Below are 20,708 nucleotides of genomic sequence, written 5' to 3'. Positions count from 1 at the left end.
TGTAGGTGTGCCTGTAACTAGGAGCAGTAGTGACACTCCTGTGTCACTTCAATATATCATTAATAGTATACTTACTTCTTCTGAATCATATGTTCCTCTCTGTGGCAGGGGAAAGAGCAAGAAATCAATGTGGCATAACATCTAATGATTTCCTTGGTAGAAAGCATTAGGACAGGGGTTGTCAACTGGAGGCACATGTACGCATGGGCAGGGAAGGACAGAACGCTGCTGCCCAGGAGCAGGGCCAGGGGGTAAAGGGCAGTGGTGTCCCTCTGTGAGCCACACAGGTGCTGCCTGCCAGCTGACTGGATGCGGGGGGACGAAGGGGAGCGGGAGAAGCTTGCATGCGGTGGCCCTCACCACCATCCACCACCCCATGCTTTCCCACGGCTGGTTGCGCATGTGGCTTTGCAAGCTACTGACAGGCGGCACATAATTGGCCGGGTGTGAGGCCTGTTGGCAGCCGGTGGAGGCGCATGGCACACGTGAATGGCCATGGCAAAGGAGCGTGTGGTAGGTGGTACCAGTGGCTGCCGTATACAAGCCACCACCCCCACTCTGCCTCCAGCCACCACAATGAGAAGGGGTACACTTCTTAAAAAAGGTTGAAAACCCCTGCATTAGGAAATACGAAATCGTGCTAAGAGCTGTAATTATTAGTTTGACATACACAGGCAATTGAGGGAAAAATGAAACAGATGAGTGTATAGAAAACAAACTTTCACAAAATGAAAATGGTCAACTTTTTGGAATCTGCAGCTCATTTAAAATCACACATTTACATTATGTGCCAAAGACTGCATTCCCAAATGCAGGTTCATGCTACTTACTGTACATTTCCTATTCTGCACTGGATGCTGACAAAGTTGGGAGGATTAGTCCAGACAGCAAAAGGCTAAGAGAATAACGCTATATATGTAGCATTGATGGGATAAGCTTGGATGGCTTTAAGTTTCCTGTAAAGTGTGAAGGCACAGAGGGATCTATCTTATTGCCACTGTCATCAAGGGCAGGATTCCCGCCAATGGTAAAGAGGAAAATTTCACAGAATAGCATGAATAAGATTTCCCCTCAAGCAAAACAGGACATACAAGTACTTTGTGATCATATGAAAAGACCTGAATTCTGGGAGATACACTATTTTTTTTAAAACACAGCACCAATAGTGAAACTTTTTCTCACCCAGAAAGTCAAGACTGATCTTCCCTGGTTTTCCTGGGTAGCTTCTCAGGAATGTCAAGTATACTGAATCCTAACTAGATGCTAGTCAGGTATTGGAGTGAAACAGATCTTAACAAAACAAGCAGGACATTAAACACAAAGCCCCTTCCCCAGCCACTCCAATCTTTGCCCCTTGGTGTGGATTTGATTCCCGTGCCAGCCTTCAGGAGGCACAAGACTTGAGTTCCTATGGTAAAAACCAAGGAAGTGAAATTAACTTTTTACACATTCTTTATTCCCAAGAAGGAAACCAAGCAAAAGCGGTGCAAACCCGTCCCTCTCTTGGCAACTCTCTTCTTCTTGTCAAAGGTCAGTGCTGCTTATTTTGAGTGGGGTTTCCCCTAAAGCAGTGGTGATCAACCTTTTTTTTTAGCCCCCAGGCGCTCCCTCCTTAGACTGGAGGCAGCTCTTGGCAAATACCAGCTCGTAGTGTTCAACTTCTTGTAAAGTTTTCACTTGTTGTTAACTCCTAGCTGCAAAGCATGCAGAAAGGCCCCAGCAGGTCCGCAGACACATGCACACCGGGGTGCCCGACGCCGAGGCGAGGCACAGCACGGCCGCCAGGGGCCGCTACAGCGCCGCAGAGCCGCAGCTTCTGCCCCTAGCCACAGCGCACGCGCCCTGGAGCCAGCGAGGCCCGCAGTTGTGCCGGGAAGGCTCCGCTTTCCCATCATGCAGCGCGCGCGAAGCTTCGGCTCTATGGTAACCGCTGGGGAGCACAGACCGGAAGTGGCGGGAGGGGGCGGAGCCGGGGACAGCATGGCGACACTGGTGCTGGATAACGGCGCCTACAATGCTAAGATCGGCTACAGCCACGACTGCGTGAGGTGAGCGCCCCGGAACACCGCTCACAGGCGGCCGCGAGCCGGGCAGCACCACCTGCAGGGCTCCCCGCACTCGGGTGTCTGGCTGTGGAGGGGGCAGCCAGAGTCACGTTTGGCCTGGCCCCCGAGAGAGGTGTGTTGGTCCCTGCAGAGCAAGTAGGATGGGCCTGGTGGTGCCGCAGCAAGGGGGGAGTGGAGGATTCCTGCAGCACGTGCTGGTGGAAACATCAGGGGGGCCAAACGCTGCTAGAGTTTATTCTCAAGGGAGAAGTGCATCAGGCCGGCTGCTGCAATGCCTAGCTGAATTGTTTTTTCTCTGATGCCTGAAGAAGGGTGCTTGTGCCTGAAAGCTTGCGATTAAAGGAATCTTTCTGCAAAAATCTAGGTGGTCTAATAAAAGATATAGCCTATCGCGAGTTCTGATTCCTTTTGCCTCTAGACCAACGGGGCTACAACTTGGATACTGGCTAAACAGTCTGCATTTATTTTATTTTTTTGCTGTTTCAGTGTGATTCCCAACTGCCAGTTCCGGTCAAAGACGGCCCGCCTGAAGACCTTCACTGCCAATCAGTTGGACGAAATTAAAGATCCCTCTGGGCTTTTTTACATCCTTCCTTTTCAGAAGGTCATGTGAGATCAGTTGTGTAGTTTCACCAGTGTAGTCTGTTGTGGGTCTGTGGTGCTTTAAGGAATAAATTGTTTGGCCTTGTGGTATGGAGTGTTTTGGGTTTTTGTTTTTGTTTTTTTGAGCAATGTAAACACTGTTTAAAATAAGAATCAAGTATAGCAATGTGAAGTTTCAGTACAAAGCATGAAATGTAGCTTCCATAACCTTCTACCAAATGTTATTTATGTAGGAAGCATGATTTGCAGTATGGTACTTGCTATTATCCATTGATTTCTGGGGAATACCACAGTGATACTATTAGTTATCTTTGGGAGGGGGTGTTCCCTCCTTCCTGTTGTATGTGCTTAACATTTTAAATAGGACTGGAAGGATTTCAATAATCTTAATGAAGAATCTCTCATTTCTAAGTTTCGTCAGGCTACATATGCCTATAAAAACCAATGTTGGAGGCCTGAACATGTAAAAACGTTAAGTCAGTAAATATAAGTTGTATAGTCTATATAATGCTGTCATCTTTTTCTTTTTCTTCAAACTTATAGGGTTACTTGGTAAACTGGGATGTTCAGAGACAGGTTTGGGATTACCTTTTTGGAAAGGAAATGTATCAGGTAATAGAACTTGTAAATAGTTGTGTATTCTAAACGCCGATTCAAAGTAATCTGAACCAATTGGCAAATTCACCTTTTCAGATTGCAATATCTGTTGAACTTTCTTTCAAAATCCATGATGTTTAGAATATTGGAAAAAGTATTAATTCAAGCTTTGTAGTAGTTCCTCAGGTTGTAATTCTGCAAATGGAGTGTCTCTGCTGACTTCAGTGGGAACATTCACCTGGGATAAACATACATGCAAGGGTTTGCAAGTTTAGGGCTTCCGTTCATAAAAACACTTGATTGTTGTCATGAATTTGTTTGCAGTGACTGGTATTATTATTGAGAGCATGGGGAAGTGAAAGACAGTGGCTGAAGTGGAAGTAGGGGTGACATTACCTGACAGTTATAGTCTTGTGAGATCAAGTTGTCTTTTCTATCCGTGAATTTCTCATTTTTATAATAAATAATGTAACAATGCCAAATCTAATTCCTCTTGCCTTAGAGAGCATTGAAGCTTCTAGCCTTTATTTTGAAGGTTTCTTGCTGTTGCAGCTTGTAAAGTAGTTCTTTGTAAGGCCTAAGGGAGGATAATGAGTCAAAGTATCTCATCAAGATATTTTTGTAGATATTTAGGTAAAGTTGGGCTAGTTTTAAGCTATTAGGTTATGTCAGGATACACCATATTAGGGAAAGTCTGAACCTAACTGTTTTGGAGAGTGACCTCAGAAGAGAGGAATTGGTGATCTCTGTGGTCTACCTCCTTTAGTGGCCAAACATTGTGAAAACCTATCTTAGTCTGAGATCTGAATATCTGAAGAAAATCTGCTGCTGAAATTTTGGCCTTGCTGAAGTTGGAAGGAATTTTGTCATTGATTTCATTGGGGTCAAGATATCACTTAAGGTGACTAGTGAAAACATGCCTCAATGCAAATGTTTGGGGTTTGAAGAAAGATTTTTTTTTTTTTAGTTAATAGAATTAATAGGAAGCTTCTTTTTATAAGGTTTTTTTTTTATTTTTTCTATTTTCTCATTGAAGTGTTGCTTTAAGATGCATAAAAAGAGAGCTTTTTTTTATTAAGGGATACAGCATTAAAATGGGGACAGCATTAAAAAGGGGTGCTGTGAATTTTTAACACACGTGATACAGCAGTGACAACTTATATATATGGTTTGTTTAAAAAAAATAAAACGTTCTCACCTCTGAACTGAACTCCATATAGATGTAGCTGGTGGCAATGATGTTCATTACCAAAGTGTGACCTCACTCACTCTTCTAAAAAGAATATTGAGAATGTGATTCTTAAAATTGCTTTTTTTTCCCCTCCTTATAGGTGGACTTTGTAGATACCAATATTATTATTACTGAACCTTATTTTAACTTCGGTTCAATTCAAGAATCTATGAATGAAATCTTATTTGAAGAATATCAGTTCCAAGCGGTTCTTAGAGTAAACGGTGAGTTGATGTTTTGCTTTAATGTGCTCAAACCTAACCTATGTGTTAAGGAATGGACTTCATTTGTTTTCCTGACTCTTGAGGAGCAAGGCACTTTTCAGTATTCCATTCCGAACCTGGGTTAGATTGTATATATGTACCTAATGTTTTTCCTACACTTACTATTTATTTATAGCTCCATAGAAGATCTAGGTATGTAACAACAAAAAATGTGAAGAGCAACAGGGAAATAATCAATGCGACAAACATGCTTTGTTTTAAATCTCCGTTCTCTGTCAAGATTGGGTTAGTTTCTGCTGACAGGTATCAGAGATTTCATAGTCACACTTTAAACACTGTTTAATGCCTGAGAGCACTACTCTGAAGAACATCCTGTCGATCTGTTCCCATTCTGCATTCATCAGTCTCTGAAAATAAGGAAATGTTATCCACCTTATAACAGTGTTGAGTGTTTGTCCAGGTGCGCTTTTAGGCTGTTTCTTGGGCATGCTTATTAGCACACATTCAGAGCTGCTCCAACACATCTACATTGCCCAATTTCTGGAATTTATAGGTTGTGGAGCAGGAGTAGGTGGGATGTGCTTCATATTGGCATTCCCAGATCTGGCACAGAGGTTGCATGTACGTGCCTTTTTGGATGTGGTAATATTTGAGAGGCTCATTCATAACTTGTTCCTTAGTTAGATGCAGTACAACCTATGGAGTACATGAAAATAGTGATAATATGACTTGTCCAAAGAATAAACCGCAATACAGTACCTGCTCTGAAGGTCCTGAGGGATATCTTATGTTCACAGTTCTCTTTGTTTTGGAAAGGATTTAAAAAATTGAAAAGCAAACTGGGCAAATGTCTTAATATAAGCTGTTTGTATGGAGAAAGGAGCATAGCCTTTGTAACACACTATAAATGGTGTATTTGACATTTGGGGCACAGCAAAGCTGATCCTGCTTTCAGTAACTGGAACAAGGTAGAATTAGGCCCTCCGTTTTCTTTTTGGGAAATACTGTTGCATAATCTGTACTAATGAAAATGTTTTAAAAGACACTTCTTCTCAAGGGTTACAGTAGTTTATGATGTGCTGTTTGATGGTGTCTTTTAAAGCCTCTTTTTAATTCACTTGAGCTTGTTAAAGTTTATACAGAATACCTGAAGTAAAGTCTACTAGAGGGGTCACCCCAGTTTGGGGGAGCAGGGGAGAGGGGGTGGCTACAAGCTGAATGCCTGTACTGCTCCCTCTCCCAAAACTCCTGTTCATACCCACAGCTTCTTGTTTAAAGTGGAGTTTCTGAATATAAGAACTGCCATTTACTGGATCTGACAATACGTCCATTTTGCCTAGTGTCCTGTGCCACACAGTGGCAGAGTGGGTGCTGAAAGGGATAATGAACAGGGTACAACCAGGGTTTTTTCCACTGTTCCTCTCTCACTTGCAGCCTGCAGCATTTCAGGTCTAGGAAGTTCTGATTCAGAGGCTGTGACCCTAACTCCCCATGCTCAATAGCCACTGATGCACCTTTTCCTCAAAGAATTTATCCAATCCCTTTTTGAATCTGATTAAACAATTGGCTTCCACAACATCTTGTGGCAATGAGTTCCACGCATTATAGACACCATGTGAAAAATAACTTTTGTTAGTTCTAGACTGACTTCTTGTAGTTTCATTTTGTGACCCCTAGTTCTTATTATTTACTATCTTTCACAATATAAATCCATATTTACCTTTTCTTCACCATTTAGTATTTTGTAAACACATCCCCCTCAAGCTTCTCTTTTCTAAGCTGAATAGGCCTAGCTTCTGTAGTCTCTTCTCATATGGAAGCCTCTCCATATCGCCAGTCATTCTTGTTGCCCTTCCCTGTACATTTTCTAGTTTTTCTATCATCTTTTTGAGGTGTGGACACAATGTTCAAAGTGTGGATTTATGAAGGGGCATGATGCATTGCTTTGTTTAAAATTCCTTACTTAATAATTCCTAACATTTTGTTTGCCCCTTTGACAGTAGTTGAGCATTGAGTTGATGTTTTTAGCTATGTGTTCACAATGACTCCCACATCTTTCCTGTGTGGTTATTAGGGCTGTGCAAAGCTTCGGTTGCTGACTCGATTAGGAGGAGCTTTGGCCTGATTCGGCAGCCGAATCTCCAAATCCGAATCAAATTGGGAGATCAATAAAAAGGTCTGAATTGATTCAGAGATTTGGCAATTCAGGCAGTCTCCACTTGCTGCCACAAGGAGCTGGACCCAGGCTCCATGCTGGTAAGTAAGGGGTGGGGACCATGGGGGGACCCCTGCCATGCCTCATTCCCTGCCTGCTCCCCCAGCCCCCCTGAGCACCCCACCTGCTTTCCTAGCCCTGTTAATGGCTGCCCTGCCCAGCCCCAGCATTCCGGAGCTTTAAAAAAAAAAGTCCCACGCTCACTGGCTGTGGGGGGCAGTGGGGATTACCCCCCTCTCCCCCCCTCATCTGGCAGGCATGTCAGACCTGGCAGGCCTCATCTGGCCCCAGGTCTTTTTTATTTTTTATTTTTTTAAGCACCGGTATGTTGGGGTTGGGTGGGGCAGCCATTGGTGGCGCTGGGAGAGCAGGCAGGGGGGACAGCCTGTTTGATTCGGAGATTCAGCAGCAGCTGAATCTCTGAATTAGATTTGGCCAAATTGATCTGGTTGAACCTGAAGCAAATACTAGCCGCTTTGCACATGCCTAGTGGTTATAGCTAATGTAGAGCCCATCATAATGTATGTATAATTTGGATTATTTTTGCCCACGTGCATCTCTTTACATTTACCTACATTGAATTGCATTTGTCATTTAGTTGCCCATTTGCTCAGTAGTGCTAGATCCTTCCTCACAATCTGCCTTGGTCTTTACCTCTTTGAATAATTTTGTGTCATCTACAAATCTGGCTATGTTTCTACTCGCCCTCTTTTCTTGACCATTTATGAATATGTTAAACAGCACTGGCCCTAACACACATTCCTTTGGGGATCCCACCCTTTATGTAATTCCATCCTGAAAACTGACCATTATACTGATTTTGTTTTCTATAAGACAATTTTGAATTCATGAATGAATTCCCTTCCCTGTAATCCTATGACTACCTGACTTAATTAAGAGTTTTGAGGGACCACTTTTGAAGTCCAGATATACTGTGTCAACTGGATCACCCTGATCCATCTGCATTTTGACACCTTCAAAGAACTCTAGTAGGTCAGTGAGACAAAACCATGTTGATTTTTTTTCCCCAGCAAGTTATGTTCATCCATGTTCTGAACAATTTGTCTTTACCAGTCTTCCAGGAACAGAAGTTAAACACACTGGCTGATAGTTCAGTTCCCTGGGTGCCCTTTGGAGTCTTTATAAAATATGGGTGTCACAAGGGCACCCTTCCAGTCCTCTGGTACCAAGGCTGTTTTTAGTGATAGGTTGCATATTACAGTTCGGAGTTCAGCAATTTCCAATTTGAGCTCCTTCAGGAGGAGGATTCTAGGATGAATGCCATCAGATCCTTGTGTTGCGCTACTGTTTAGTTTATCAACTTACTCTACGACCTCATCTATTGAAACTTCAGTTAGTAAGTTCCATTGTCTTGTTCCTAGAGAGAGGAGTAGACTTGGTGAGGGGAATCTCCCTAACATCTTCCACAGTGAAGACAGGTGTAAAGAAGGCATTTCGTTTCTTGGCAATGGCCCTGTCATCCTTTAATGCCCCGTTTGTGCCCTTATCCATTTTGGCAACAACTAAAACCAGTGAAATTAGAATTAAAGGGAGATGAAGTTAATACTCACACTTCCTGAAGACCTTTAACTAAAAGTTTGGGACTGAGGGAACCATACTTCTTTTCAGTTTGTTTTATTCTGTATTTTCTTCTATTTGTATGAGAACATACCCTCCCACAAATTCCCCAAGGCACTCTCTTAAAATCCTCCTTTTGAAATTTGTCAAGTTGAAATCCAGTCATTTTCTTTTAAGGAGAGGAAGAGAATGGTTTGAATGCTTATAAAAAGATTATTTTTCATGAGAAAATGGAACACAATTTCAGTTGGTGGCTAGTGATTTCTCTTCTATTTCTGGTTCTGTGTACTATTATTTGTATTATTTAAAATAGTCAAAGGAAAATGCTTTTTGTATTCAGAGTTAAGGATGCTAACAATTCTTCAACTTTTTCCAAGTTTTTTTTTTTTTAAGATCGGTGAGAGAGATGACTAAAGATTTGAATACTGCATCTAATTGAAAATGTACTTAATTTTGAATGGATGTATCCCATTGACAAGTTTTTCAAAATGTACACTTCCCTTTGAAACACTTCTTTCCCTGCTCTCTTGCTTGAGTTTTTGTAATAGAATTGCTATTTTGTTCCACACTGGCAATGGTAGGTAGAATTTTGGTTATTAACCATCTCTGTTCCTTACCTGTAAAGCACTCTGGAAATGAAAAGTGTTACAGAAGTGGTCAAAAACCAGTGAATGTTGAAAAAGTCTGGACATATCAGAAAAATCTGTCTAGAGTATGTGATGGGTAGTATCTTATATTTTATATACAAATCTAAATTGTACATTCATATTCACATGGGGATGCTATTTTTATATTTCAGCTGGGGCTCTCAGCGCACATAGGTATTTCCGGGATAATCCATCTGAGCTGTGTTGTATCATTGTGGACAGTGGCTACTCCTTTACACACATTGTACCCTACTGTCGAAGTAAAAAGAAGAAAGAGGCAATTATTAGGTAAATGGACGTATTTCTTTAGTGGTGTGTTTTTTGTCTGTTTTAAGATTGACTAATATATTTTTTTTTTTCTCCTTCTTTTAAGGATTAATGTTGGAGGAAAGCTCTTAACCAATCATCTAAAGGAGATCATCTCTTACAGGTAAGGATGAGCTAACTGTAGACAAATGACCCCTTAGGTCAAAGCTAACTAGAAGTCAGATTAGTTTTATTAATTTACATGTGTTTTCATGGTGTCTTTAATCCAGATTTTAAGTGTCAGTCATAATTTCCCAATAGAATTTTGTTTATTGAAATACGCTGCAAGTGATACTAAGCTGCACCTACCTGTCATACTACATATATAAAATACAAGACCCTTCATATCCTTCAAGTGATCAGAATTGCTTTTGTAAGTTAATATATGTCTTACGTTAAAACATCAACTTTCTGCAATCTGAAAACAACGGTAACTGAACAGTGAAGAAAAATAAGCAATGTTTGGATTAAACAAACATTTGTGTAATCTTTATAGGCAGCTCCATGTTATGGATGAAACACATGTAATTAATCAAGTGAAAGAAGATGTATGCTATGTGTCTCAGGATTTTTACAAGGACATGGAAATTGCCAAGTATGTATTTTATGTTCTAAACAAGAAATTTGATCCTTCCAAACAGAGATGACCCAAGCAGGGTGTGGGGCCCAGGGCAAATTGGCCTGTGTGGGGCCCTGCCCTGGGACGTGAGGAAGTTGGTGGTGGATTCGACAGTGGGGTCAGGGGGTGCCAAGCGGCTGGTCGCACCAGATTTGGGGGGATGGGGGGCATTGCCTAGTAGCCTGTTGTCAGCAGCCTGAGTAAGGCCTCCAAAATTTGGTATGTATTTTAACTGTTATATTGTTTGTTTTTTCCAGATTGAAAGGAGAGGAAAATACAGTAATGATAGACTATGTTTTACCAGACTTCAGCACAATTAAAAAAGGGTTTTGTAAGGTAATTAAGACATTGGGTTTTTAGAATATTTTTAGCGATGTTTGTTTAAAAATTCAGTGCAAGGTGTTGAGGAATGGCATTCTTTTTTGATTATATTGGTAACCCTTTCTGCACTAAGAATTGGTGTCTAACAATAAAAGTCTTGAGTTTCATATAGTTGTAGGGCATCTTTACACATGCTCTGGGGTGGGAGGGGGCACTTTAGAGCGTTTCTTGGGAGCTGCTCTAATTAAAGCACCCACAGTATCATGTATTCAGTGTCCTGCGCTTCAAAATGGCAGTGGGGGGCACTTTAACTAAAGCTTGTTTGACAAGCTTTAGTTAAAGCACCCACACTTCCATTTTGAAACACGGGGTTCAGAGATGTGGATTTTCTGGGAAACTTTGAATTGGAAAATTTTCCAGTGCCCTAAATAGAGCGTGATCTGATTTAGCCTGTTTATTTGACTTATATTTAGTAAACAACACTAAAAAAAGTACCCCCGTGTTAATTTTAGGTTCCAGTAGCCACAAGCATTTAAACTGAAATATTTGATTAGGAAAAAAATGAAATACAGCACACTTAATGTGGTTTATATGTTATGTTCAAACAACATCAAAGTTTTATGTGGAAAGAAGTTATTTTTATTGGAATACTTGTAAAATGTAAAGACAAAACACAATAGCTTGTACTTCCCTTACGTTGTTTGTTTAAATTTAAGAAAAAAAACTGAAGGGACTGAAAACTGTTGACACACTAATTTTAGCACACCCAAAGAACTGGGCATGATACGCTGTGCTTTGGTTTTGATTTGACCTGCACAGCCAATTAGGTGAATTCATAATTTGATTTTTGGTTTGGATTATTATGTGAGTGTATTTACCCTCCTGTTTACAAATCAATAAAACATGTATGTACCCTCTCCCACACTTCCTAGGGATAATCACCTGAAAAACATTAATTACAACTTTGAAACTGCCAAGCTTGCCTAACATTGTATTGGCATCCATCCATTGTTACTAATGAATTTTATGAAACAATGAATTTTTAGAAATGGAAAATTTCCCACAGAAAAATAAAGCACTGAAAAATTTTCTGCCCCACATCTCTGGCAGGGATCCTGAACACATGAGACACTGAGGCTGCTAGAACCATGTTAATTAGCATGCTCCAGCAGACTTGATTAATCAAGTCTGCTCTGATGCGTACTAATTATCATGCATCGGGCATGTGTATAGGTCCCCCTAGTAACTTGAGTCTGCAAAGTCGTTTTTAATATTCTTGGAAAACTTTATGCTACATTTTGAAAAACACTACCTATGGCATTACAACTGAATTTCTGTATTTATATTTCTGTGTTTATTTCACTGAAAAATGTACAGCATGTCATCTGTTTTTTCTAACTTTGCTGGCTATATTCTGATTTGTTTGCTTTTATACTCTAATTTTTTAATGAGTAATCTGATATCTCTACCCGGAGAGGTATATGAAAAGTAAAATCTAAGAATGACAATGGTTGTGTACTTTCCTGTTCATCTTGTTCAGTCTAAGCTCTGCCTGAAGTTTATTGATTATAGCACCTATGCCTATAAATGTTTACTTCAAATTAATATTTCCAAAGCAAATGATGCTAATAATGCACTGTTCTGATCCTGGTAACTTTCAGCTGCTTTCACTTCTGACCTAGTGACGTTCTGGTAATGCTTGGACCTCAAATACTGACTTAAATCAATTAAAGTGTGGTTGCTGCAGTTTTTCTGGGGTGTTGTGTTATGTGGGTTTTGTTTGTTTATGTTTCTAAAAGCAATGTCTTTTGGTGATCATGCCATTGTTGGAATGCTGGGATTGAACTGAATGCTGTTTTCCATTATAGCACCTTGACTTCTATTACTTACACTTTCAAGGCTGAATATTTCCATGTATGTGCCCCAACCGAAGGAAATTGTTTCCAAGGCTTAATTAATCACAGAATCATAGAAAATTAGGGTTGGAAGGGACCTCAGGAGGTCTAGTCCAACCCCCTGCTCCAAGCATGATTATCCCCAAGTAAATCATCCCAGCCAAGGCTTTGTCTACCCAACTCTTAAAGACCTCTAAGGATGGAGATTCCACAACCTCTCTAGGGAGCCTGTTCCAGTGCTTTACTACCCTCTTAATAAGAAAATTCTTGCTACTATATAACCTAAACTTCCCTTGCTGCAACTTGAGACCATTGCTCCTTGTTCTGTCATCTGTCACCACTGAGAACAGTCTAGCTCCATCCTCTTTGGAACCCCCCTTCAGGTATTTGAAGGCTGCTATTAAATCTCCTGTCAGTCTTCTCCAGGCTCCCTCAGCCTTCTAAGTCATGTTCACCAGCTCTGTAACCATTTTTGCCTTAATACTATCTCTTAGCTAGCTTTTGAATTTTGAAGATGGTCTAGAAGAGAGATCTTATTTTTTAATCTCACATCCGGTCTCTAGGCCAGTGATTCTTAACCATGATGTTATGGCAGCCTGGGCTGCCTGTAGATCCTTTCAAAGGTGCCACATTATGTAGATTTATAAACATGATTCACAAGATAATCCCAGAAATTTCAAATAGAAATCCATAGTTGTGGCCTTCTTGCAACAGAAAGATTGCTCTCTCTTTTTTTTTTAGTAGGCAAAAAAGAAGAATGGAAATTTTAAGATCTGGAACTTTCTGAGGGGTGCCTTGAGTCTAAAAAGGTTGAGAGCCACTGCTCAAGGTTACATGAAGCTACTTCTTAGTAGCATCATTTAGAGATGCGAGGTAAAATTTCCTGTCAGCTAAATAGCTTGGACTCCTGAGTCTGTCTTAATTAGGTTTAACTAGCTAATCAAGAAAGCCAAAATCCTGTTTTAAAAAGAGAAGCCCCAAAAGATTACAATTACATACAGCAAATTGTTGTGATCCTATTAACACTGATGCAGAAGTGGCCCTTACCATTTCTGCATGGTTTTTCTGTACGTTAATTTTGCTTAGGCAAAACTACAAATATCAATGCTAAGGTTGGGTTGGAGCTCCTTCAAAACCATGTCATTGGCATACTTTCCTGTGGTATTCAGGCTGATCCTACTGTCTAATCCTTACCCCAGTAAAAATTCTACATTTTTTAACTTAAAGGGGAAACCAGCATTTTGGAGTGTATATCCTCTCAAAAGAGTTTGTCAGCAAACAAGACCATTGTAGAAGATTGCTACCTTCAGAATTGCTGTAATAGTCGAACATCAATCAATGAGATCAAATAAAAATATTATTCTAGTACAGAGCTTGGCAACTTATGGCCCAAGGAGCCATTGAATCCAGCCTGTGGAGCTGGGGCTTCAGTGATGGGATTTGCCCACACTGTGCCATTATGAAGCTGGGTGGTGGGGAGCTTTCCTATGCCATGCTGAAGCTGGGTAGGTGGCAGCAGCCAGGGCCTAGCATTGGCCTGCTTTAGACCCAAGCTGGGTCATTCTAGCCTGCTGCCAGAAATGGTTTTTGACCACTGTCTTAGCATGTTCGACTACTTTTCTTTTAAAGGAGGAAGTCTTTCATGTTTGTTTTGTTTAATTTTAGCCAAGAGAAGAAATGATTTTAAGTGGAAAATATAAGACTGGAGAACAAATACTTCGTTTAACAAATGAAAGATTTGCTGTACCAGAAATACTCTTTCACCCATCAGATATTGGCATTCAAGAAATGGGAATTCCTGAAGCCATTGTTTATTCAATTCAGAATTTACCTGAAGGTATTTAACACTATTTTCAAATATGTGCTTGAAATTGGAATATTTTTTAGAGGCCTAGGCTTATTGATATACAAATCATTACAGAACTACACATTATGATTGAAGTGTAATGTGTTTAACTGTGTGTACTTACCAGTTATTGCATCACATGCCATCACACTGCACCTCTCCTACTCCTCCCTGGCTATGCGGTCCCCAGTCCGCATGCCTTCTCAACACTGCATAGGTCCCTCTGCCTCGCTTGCCACGATGCAATGGCACTGCCATGCAAGGTCCCTGAGTTCCCAGAAGCCCCTTGGCATGCCGGCCCACTCCACCCTCCAGAACAGCAGAAGCAGAAGGAGGGAAGTGGAGCCCAGAGATTCCAGCAGCAGCAGCTGGAGAGTGAATGGGAGCAGCATGGAGACTGGGAAGTTGGGGGCCACAGTTTTAATCTTTTGGAGGCCCTGATGCAGCCCAGAGGTGGCAGTTGGACAGCTCTGGGGTACACGGCTTCACATCGCAGCTGCCCCCATGAAGCCAGGAAGCTATATTAGTCATAGAAATAATAAACTACTCTTTCCTTTAAACTGGGTTGGGAAATTTAGTATTTATGAAATCCACTTCTTTTCCTCCTCACCTCCCTTTGCAAATCTTGAATACCTCATCAAGTAGAGGAACACCACTTATTTGTCTTTTTTAAAAATGTGTGATTAATCATGCTCACACTGCACAGGATAACATTCAAACAGGGGGGTAGACTAGATGGCCTTGCGAGGTCTTTTCCAGCGCTACTTTCCTATGGTCCTGAGTACAGCCATTGCAGATGCACATTGCCTAGATTTGGTTACCCATATAATAACTTATATTTCTAAATGTGACCACTAGCACTCTTCTAATAATATTTAGAACAGAGTGAACAAGCATTAAAGAAATTGGAGAAAACTTTTTAAACGTTTTTTTTTTTCTTTTTAAAGAAATGCAGCCTCACTTCTTCAAGAATATTGTTTTGACTGGGGGAAACACTCTTATCCCAGGCTTCAGGGATCGAGTATACTCTGAAGTTCGATGCCTGACTCCAACTGATTATGATGTTTCTGTTGTTCTACCAGAAAAGTAAGTCCTAAACAATTTATTAAATGAATTTATTTTCATATCTGGCTCTTCTGACAGAATTGGTATTGTGTAGAATTCTTTTACTGTTTTGTTTGTTTGTTTGTTTGTTTGTTTGTTTGTTTGTTTGTTTGTTTGTTTGTTTGTTTGTTTTAAAAGATGCTTTAGCTGTGGCACTTTTTATATGCTATCATTTAACTTAAGTTGATGTCTTTAAGTAACCCAAAATTGGGCCAGAAGGGTGTTTTTAAATCATTCTAGTCAGTTTTTAGTTAACTTAAAAAGCTTCCATACCACCTGCCTCTCCTGTATGACACACAATAAAACCTTCATTTTGTACATTTGCGTAACAGTTAATTTCAGTGAAATATTCATGATAGTAAATTCCTAACACTGATTAAGTCAAGTGGGTCAGCATACAATCTAATGCATATGCCATCTCTGAAGCTGAAGAAGTTCAAAGTATTACAGAGTGTGCCACACCAAGTCACTGGGCATGTAGTCACTTTCCAGGTTTGGAGAGTGGCAGCCATATAGGGAAGCACACAGCAGTGGTGAAAATAATTTTGTCCAAAATTATTTTAAAAAACTTGAAGGAATTACAAAAGTTCCATTCTACCAGAGGAATGCTACATTGTAGGTTATTAAAAGTATGAAATTTGGACAAATACACTAGGACAGACCTTTACCTTTTTAAAAAGTATTATGGGAAGATTTATATAGCTGATGCAGGTGGCTCAGTCATCTAAAATTCTGTGTATTTAAAGAGCATTGTTTGGACGGGTACATACTCCAGGTTAGTATGTTGCCATTTTTCAGCTATGGCTACTCACTTAGGGTATATGCTATGGAATCCTTACCTAGCTTGCGAGGGTGAAAGACTAAGTCAATCTTAGTAGTGGAAGTTAAACCTTGGGTTCAAGGCAGTGTTTTAAATCTTATAGTTAAATTGCTGTCTTATACTATCTGACTCAAAGCTTGCATAGTTAGTATTAGCCATATAGTTTTGAATACTAAATTGGGGGGTGGGGAGGGGATGTTAAAGACTCATTTCCAAGTAAGTATTAAGTAGGTAAATGCTCATTTTATATGCCTGGAAATTTAAAAGGCTCATCGCTTCTCTGCCTCTTGAAGGCTCAGATCAAGTGTGATCTCTCAAAAACCCCAAAACAAATTGATTGGTATGGCTATAGAGCAGCAGGGATGTCAACATATGTTGGGCCCACAAGCCACACAACCCACAAGCTGTAATATTAATTCCTGCAGCTGCCAGAGCAGATGTGGTGCTTACTCCCTGGTTCTGGAGCCTGGCTGAAACAGTGGGGATTAATGCTGTAATGGTGAGCCCTGCTGACTGAACCTGCCCTATAGAGGTGGGTTCTCTGACCTGTGAGAAGCTCTGTAGGCTGGAAGACCCAGTTCTGTGAGTTATCTGGCCTAGGGGCCATAAGCTTGACATTCCTGCTGTCAACAAATGAACAGAGTCTTAAGCTGAAGCTTAAGTAAATGTGTGATGCATCTGTTTGTATGTGGATATTTGATTAAATAAAAAATTAGTTCTGTCTGCAGTTTAACAAGTTCTAATTAAAATTTGCCTAACTTCATAGTGTTTCACTTCTTTAAATGACTCTCATTTTCAAAATCACTTGGAAAGCTGCAGTATAAGAGATGAGAGAATGCAAGTGTTGGAATCAAATATCTTCATTAGAAGTTCAGTGTTAACATGTTTGGTCACTTTTACCCTCACTACTATGAGTGATCTACAGTTCTCAAACCCAGTAAAAAAATCCCTGGGGATACTGCTGGCCAGGCTTTCTTGCATCTTTCTAAATGGACTGGCTAGCCTGTCGGAGAATTATGAGCAGATTGTGACTCTCTCCTGGTTTAACATCTTACTCAGAGCTATGGCTATTTTCTTCTAAGAGGAGACCTGTCATTTTAACAATTTGCTGTTAAAATTCTACACAATTTGAAGTATTCAAAATTTATTTACTAACCCTTTATGATAAATTGTCTTGTCTTCTTTTCAGCCCTATTACTTACTCTTGGGAAGGTGGAAAGTTGATTTCTGAAAATGACGATTTTGAAGACATGGTAGTAACTCGAGAGGACTATGAAGAACACGGACACAGTATTTGTGAAGAGAAATTTGATATTTAAGTAACTGATAGATACTCTGCTGTTTCACATTAAGTGGAACTTAATTAAACAACAAAGTAATTTTCTGTAGGTTAGGACAGTGTTTTAACTTTCCTTCCTATAAGACTATACAATTAGTAGTAAAAACTTGAATGAATTTGAAAAATTCTACCAGAGGAATGCTACATTGCAGTTTTTTTGATGATTCATACATTTAATATAGTTTGAAGATTAATGCAAGAATTTTCAGTCTAAACTTTTTCAACATGAGTGCTACTGGTTCCAAAACTTGTATATATAGAAGACCATTCATCCTGACTTCTAAGATAGGGCCTCTTTTATATTTTTGGAAATATTTCATATTTTTGGAAAAAAAATAAATTTAACATTTAAAAAGCTTGGTTTTTGTCTTCTGTAAATGGCTAGAAGTATTTAAAACTTGTAATGGCATCAGAGCAGTATACAACTACACTGTATTTTTTTTGGAATATTAAGTTAACTAGTTGCACCTTTTTCTATAGATGACTGATCTAATTTAGGAGAACTTTATTCTTTTTTCAATGGTTTAATACTTTTCCTCCCTCCATTTCTTTTTTGGCTGTTGATCTGTTATTAATTATGGGATAATTTTCTTACTACAGTAGATAAAGCATTTCATGTGCCTCTTGCTTCTAAGGTAAAGACAGAAGCATGGGTTAAATGACAGTGATCAGTTATTTATAGGGACGTACTGAAAATGCGATTATGCAATTTTTGCAGAAACTGCAAATTTGGGCTGGCTTTGTGAAAAAGTGTAGGCTCCGTGCTTCTGGTGGGCTCACTGGAGGTAAAAAAAAAACCCAAAAAAACAAAAAAAAACACCCAAAAACTTACCAGCAAGCAGAGAAGCCCTGCAGTCTTGGGGGAGGGGGAGCACGGCTGTTCACAGCAGGAAGTCTAGGGGCAGGTTGTGGGTAGAACTGGCTTCAGGGGGCAACAGTACCACAAGGTACTGACAGTTGGCCTGGGGTAGCACTGGCATGGAGTGGGATGTGGGGCAGTAGCAGTCTGTCTTCAGCCAGCCCAAGGTGAGCAGCTGGCGGGACTTGCTGCATCTCTTCCACATTGCAGCAGGGATGGGCAGAGCACTGGTACCCCAGTTCCTGCCTTGCTTCCAGCTGGCAGCATCCAGGGGTGCAGCAGCAGGTAGAGAACAGGGCAGTGCAGGAGGAGCTGTCTTTGCCACCAGAGCCCCTGACGTGCTGAGTGTGATGCCCAGCTCTGGCAGAGCGTGGGGCCACTGAGACACAGGTAGAATACAGGTGCCTGTGGTCATGCTATCTATCCTTTGGGGAGGGTATGTGGAGGCACCCAGTAGCAGGCATTCCCCTCAACTCTCTTTATCACACACTCTTAAATAAGAAATTTAGATACTGTGTTCCCACAACAGTAAAGTCCCTGTGAATAGAAGCAAACCAGGTGCATACTCGGGCTGCATGTTTCTAGTGGTGGAAAATTTCTGCAGCTAGAAATGATCCCAGGAGATGGAACAGTATAAATGTTGAGTTTGTAACTTAACCCTTTCCCGTGCACCTTCCCAAACTGGCAGCTCCAATCCTCCCATTCTTGAGGGGACTGAAACAGTGAGGCAAAGCCTCCTTCCTGCTTCTCGCACAGAATCCCAGTGTGTAAGGAGCCAGTGGGGAGCAGCCAGTGGCTGCCCCTCCCTCCCCTTCCCAGTCTACAGGAGAGGCAGGAGCAGCCCTACACTTTCTCCAGACTAGTGTGATTTGTAGGTCTCTGGAAGACAGGAGCATTTCCCTGGAGCTCCAGTCTAGCCCTTCTTACTCCTGGTGAAAAAACTGGAACCCCTGTGCACTCATGGCTTTTGGGAGAGCAGCAGTTCTGCAGCTTCAGTTGGGGAAGTGTTCTGGCATGCCATTAAGAAAGTGAATCTGGTAGCTGACTTAAAGGGCACATACTGAATAAGGTGACAATAAATTAATCATTCTACCATAACTACTGATACTGGTAAAGATGACAGTAGATGTCACTTGTTTTCTTGAATGTGGAAACAAGTTGAAACTGTATACTGAAAGCTGATAATTAAGTCATTTATCAAGCTTTCACTACCCTTGAAGCTTAAAACCTAGAAAGTTGGGAATTCTCTGTCAGGGAAAAAGAACAGATAAGGCACGTTTGAGGAGTGTGCTAATCAGTCTTGCCCCAGTGGAAAGGATAGACTGACATCTCAAAGGAGGTCCCTGTCCACTTTACGTTGGACTAAAGGACTGTTCTATTAACACGGAGTCATTATGAGAAACATGGAACTAGAGAGACTTTCAAAGGTATTTATTAGCTAGTCTGATCAGGTGCTCAGCACTTCTAAAGAATTCCAGAACCAATGCTTCAAAATATTTTAAATTAGTAAAATGTCACAAAATTAGGATACCCATTGTGTTAGAAACTACATTTCAATCAAACTAAAACATATTCAATGTCAAGACAAAACAACAACTGCCTTTATTTGCAAGGGAAGGTGTGTAGCGTAGTCAGATTGATGTGTAGCTTCACTAAGAGCAGACTAGACTCTTGATCTATTGGGCCTCTGTATTTGTAGCAATTTGAGTAAAACCAGGCAAGCGTTTGCTATTTTCTTTAAATGAGTTAGATCCTTTAAATGTGGATTTTTTTTTCCTTAAATCAGAGAAAACCAGGATCCCTGGTGATCAACATATGCAGGTTGTTTGAGCTTACCTCTCTGAGGTCCTAACCTCTTCCCATACACTACACAGGAAGCACAGATGCTTAAACTTAAGGTTCTGGATCCCAGGCTCATTAGATCTAGCCCTTTGTTACAAATATTTTTTTCAGTTTTGATATGGTTACATTTCAGAATTCTAAAAAGTGGAAGTTGGATAGTTTTTAGAGGGGAAGATGGGAGTGCAACAATTATGTGGAATCAAAGCTATGTCTCAGCTTCCCTACATCACAGTGCTTTTCATATAGTCAAAAAAAGAATTGACTGAGTCCAGCCTGTTCGCTGAACACTTAAAACTAGGCCATAAGTGATACACAAGCTATACAAAAAACAAAAAAACCCTATTCTGGCTCAGTTCTACTAGGACTTGGATGAAGATGCAGATAAAAAAAATTGAGGTGACAGAGCAAGCGGAGCGAATATTTAATATATCAAGGGAGCTGCACATAGTGGAGCTTTTGCCATGAGTGCATAGATTGCATAGATTTAAGATACTTCAAACAAACAATTATCTTCACTTTCATAGAATCATAGAAGTAGGGTCAGAAGGGACCTTGTAGATCTTCAAGTCCGACACCCCCCCCCCCCCCCCCCCCCC

General features: G+C 40.6%; 1 protein-coding gene across 1 annotated transcript; it reads left to right on the top strand.

Moving 5' to 3' along the window:
• Nucleotides 1–1,943: 1,943 nt before the first annotated feature.
• Nucleotides 1,944–17,568, top strand: ACTR6 (ARP6 actin-related protein 6 homolog). Its single transcript, XM_019515007.1, has 11 exons — nt 1,944–2,048; nt 2,553–2,670; nt 3,213–3,281; nt 4,598–4,721; nt 9,314–9,449; nt 9,535–9,591; nt 9,964–10,062; nt 10,344–10,422; nt 13,968–14,139; nt 15,096–15,234; nt 17,262–17,568. The coding sequence occupies exons 1-11, from the start codon at nt 1,981–1,983 to the stop codon at nt 17,389–17,391; spliced, it is 1,191 nt and encodes a 396-aa protein (XP_019370552.1). The 5' UTR covers nt 1,944–1,980; the 3' UTR covers nt 17,392–17,568.
• The last annotated feature ends 3,140 nt before the right edge of the window (nt 17,569–20,708 follow it).

This window comes from Gavialis gangeticus, unplaced genomic scaffold (genome assembly GCF_001723915.1).
Source record: "Gavialis gangeticus isolate Ggan-Ray unplaced genomic scaffold, GavGan_comp1, whole genome shotgun sequence".
Classification (NCBI taxonomy): domain Eukaryota; kingdom Metazoa; phylum Chordata; order Crocodylia; family Gavialidae; genus Gavialis; species Gavialis gangeticus.
The sequence above is the reverse complement of the archived record's forward strand: the minus strand, read 5'-3'. Positions and strand labels throughout refer to the sequence as shown.

Coding starts and splice junctions, on each gene's coding strand:
- ACTR6 (XM_019515007.1), top strand. CDS start 1,981: ATGGCGACACTGGTGCTGGATAACGGCGCCTACAATGCTAAGATCGGC. Junction 3,282..4,597: donor TTGGAAAGGAAATGTATCAG/GTAATAGAACTT, acceptor CCCTCCTTATAG/GTGGACTTTGTAGATACCAA. Junction 10,063..10,343: donor AAGGACATGGAAATTGCCAA/GTATGTATTTTA, acceptor TGTTTTTTCCAG/ATTGAAAGGAGAGGAAAATA.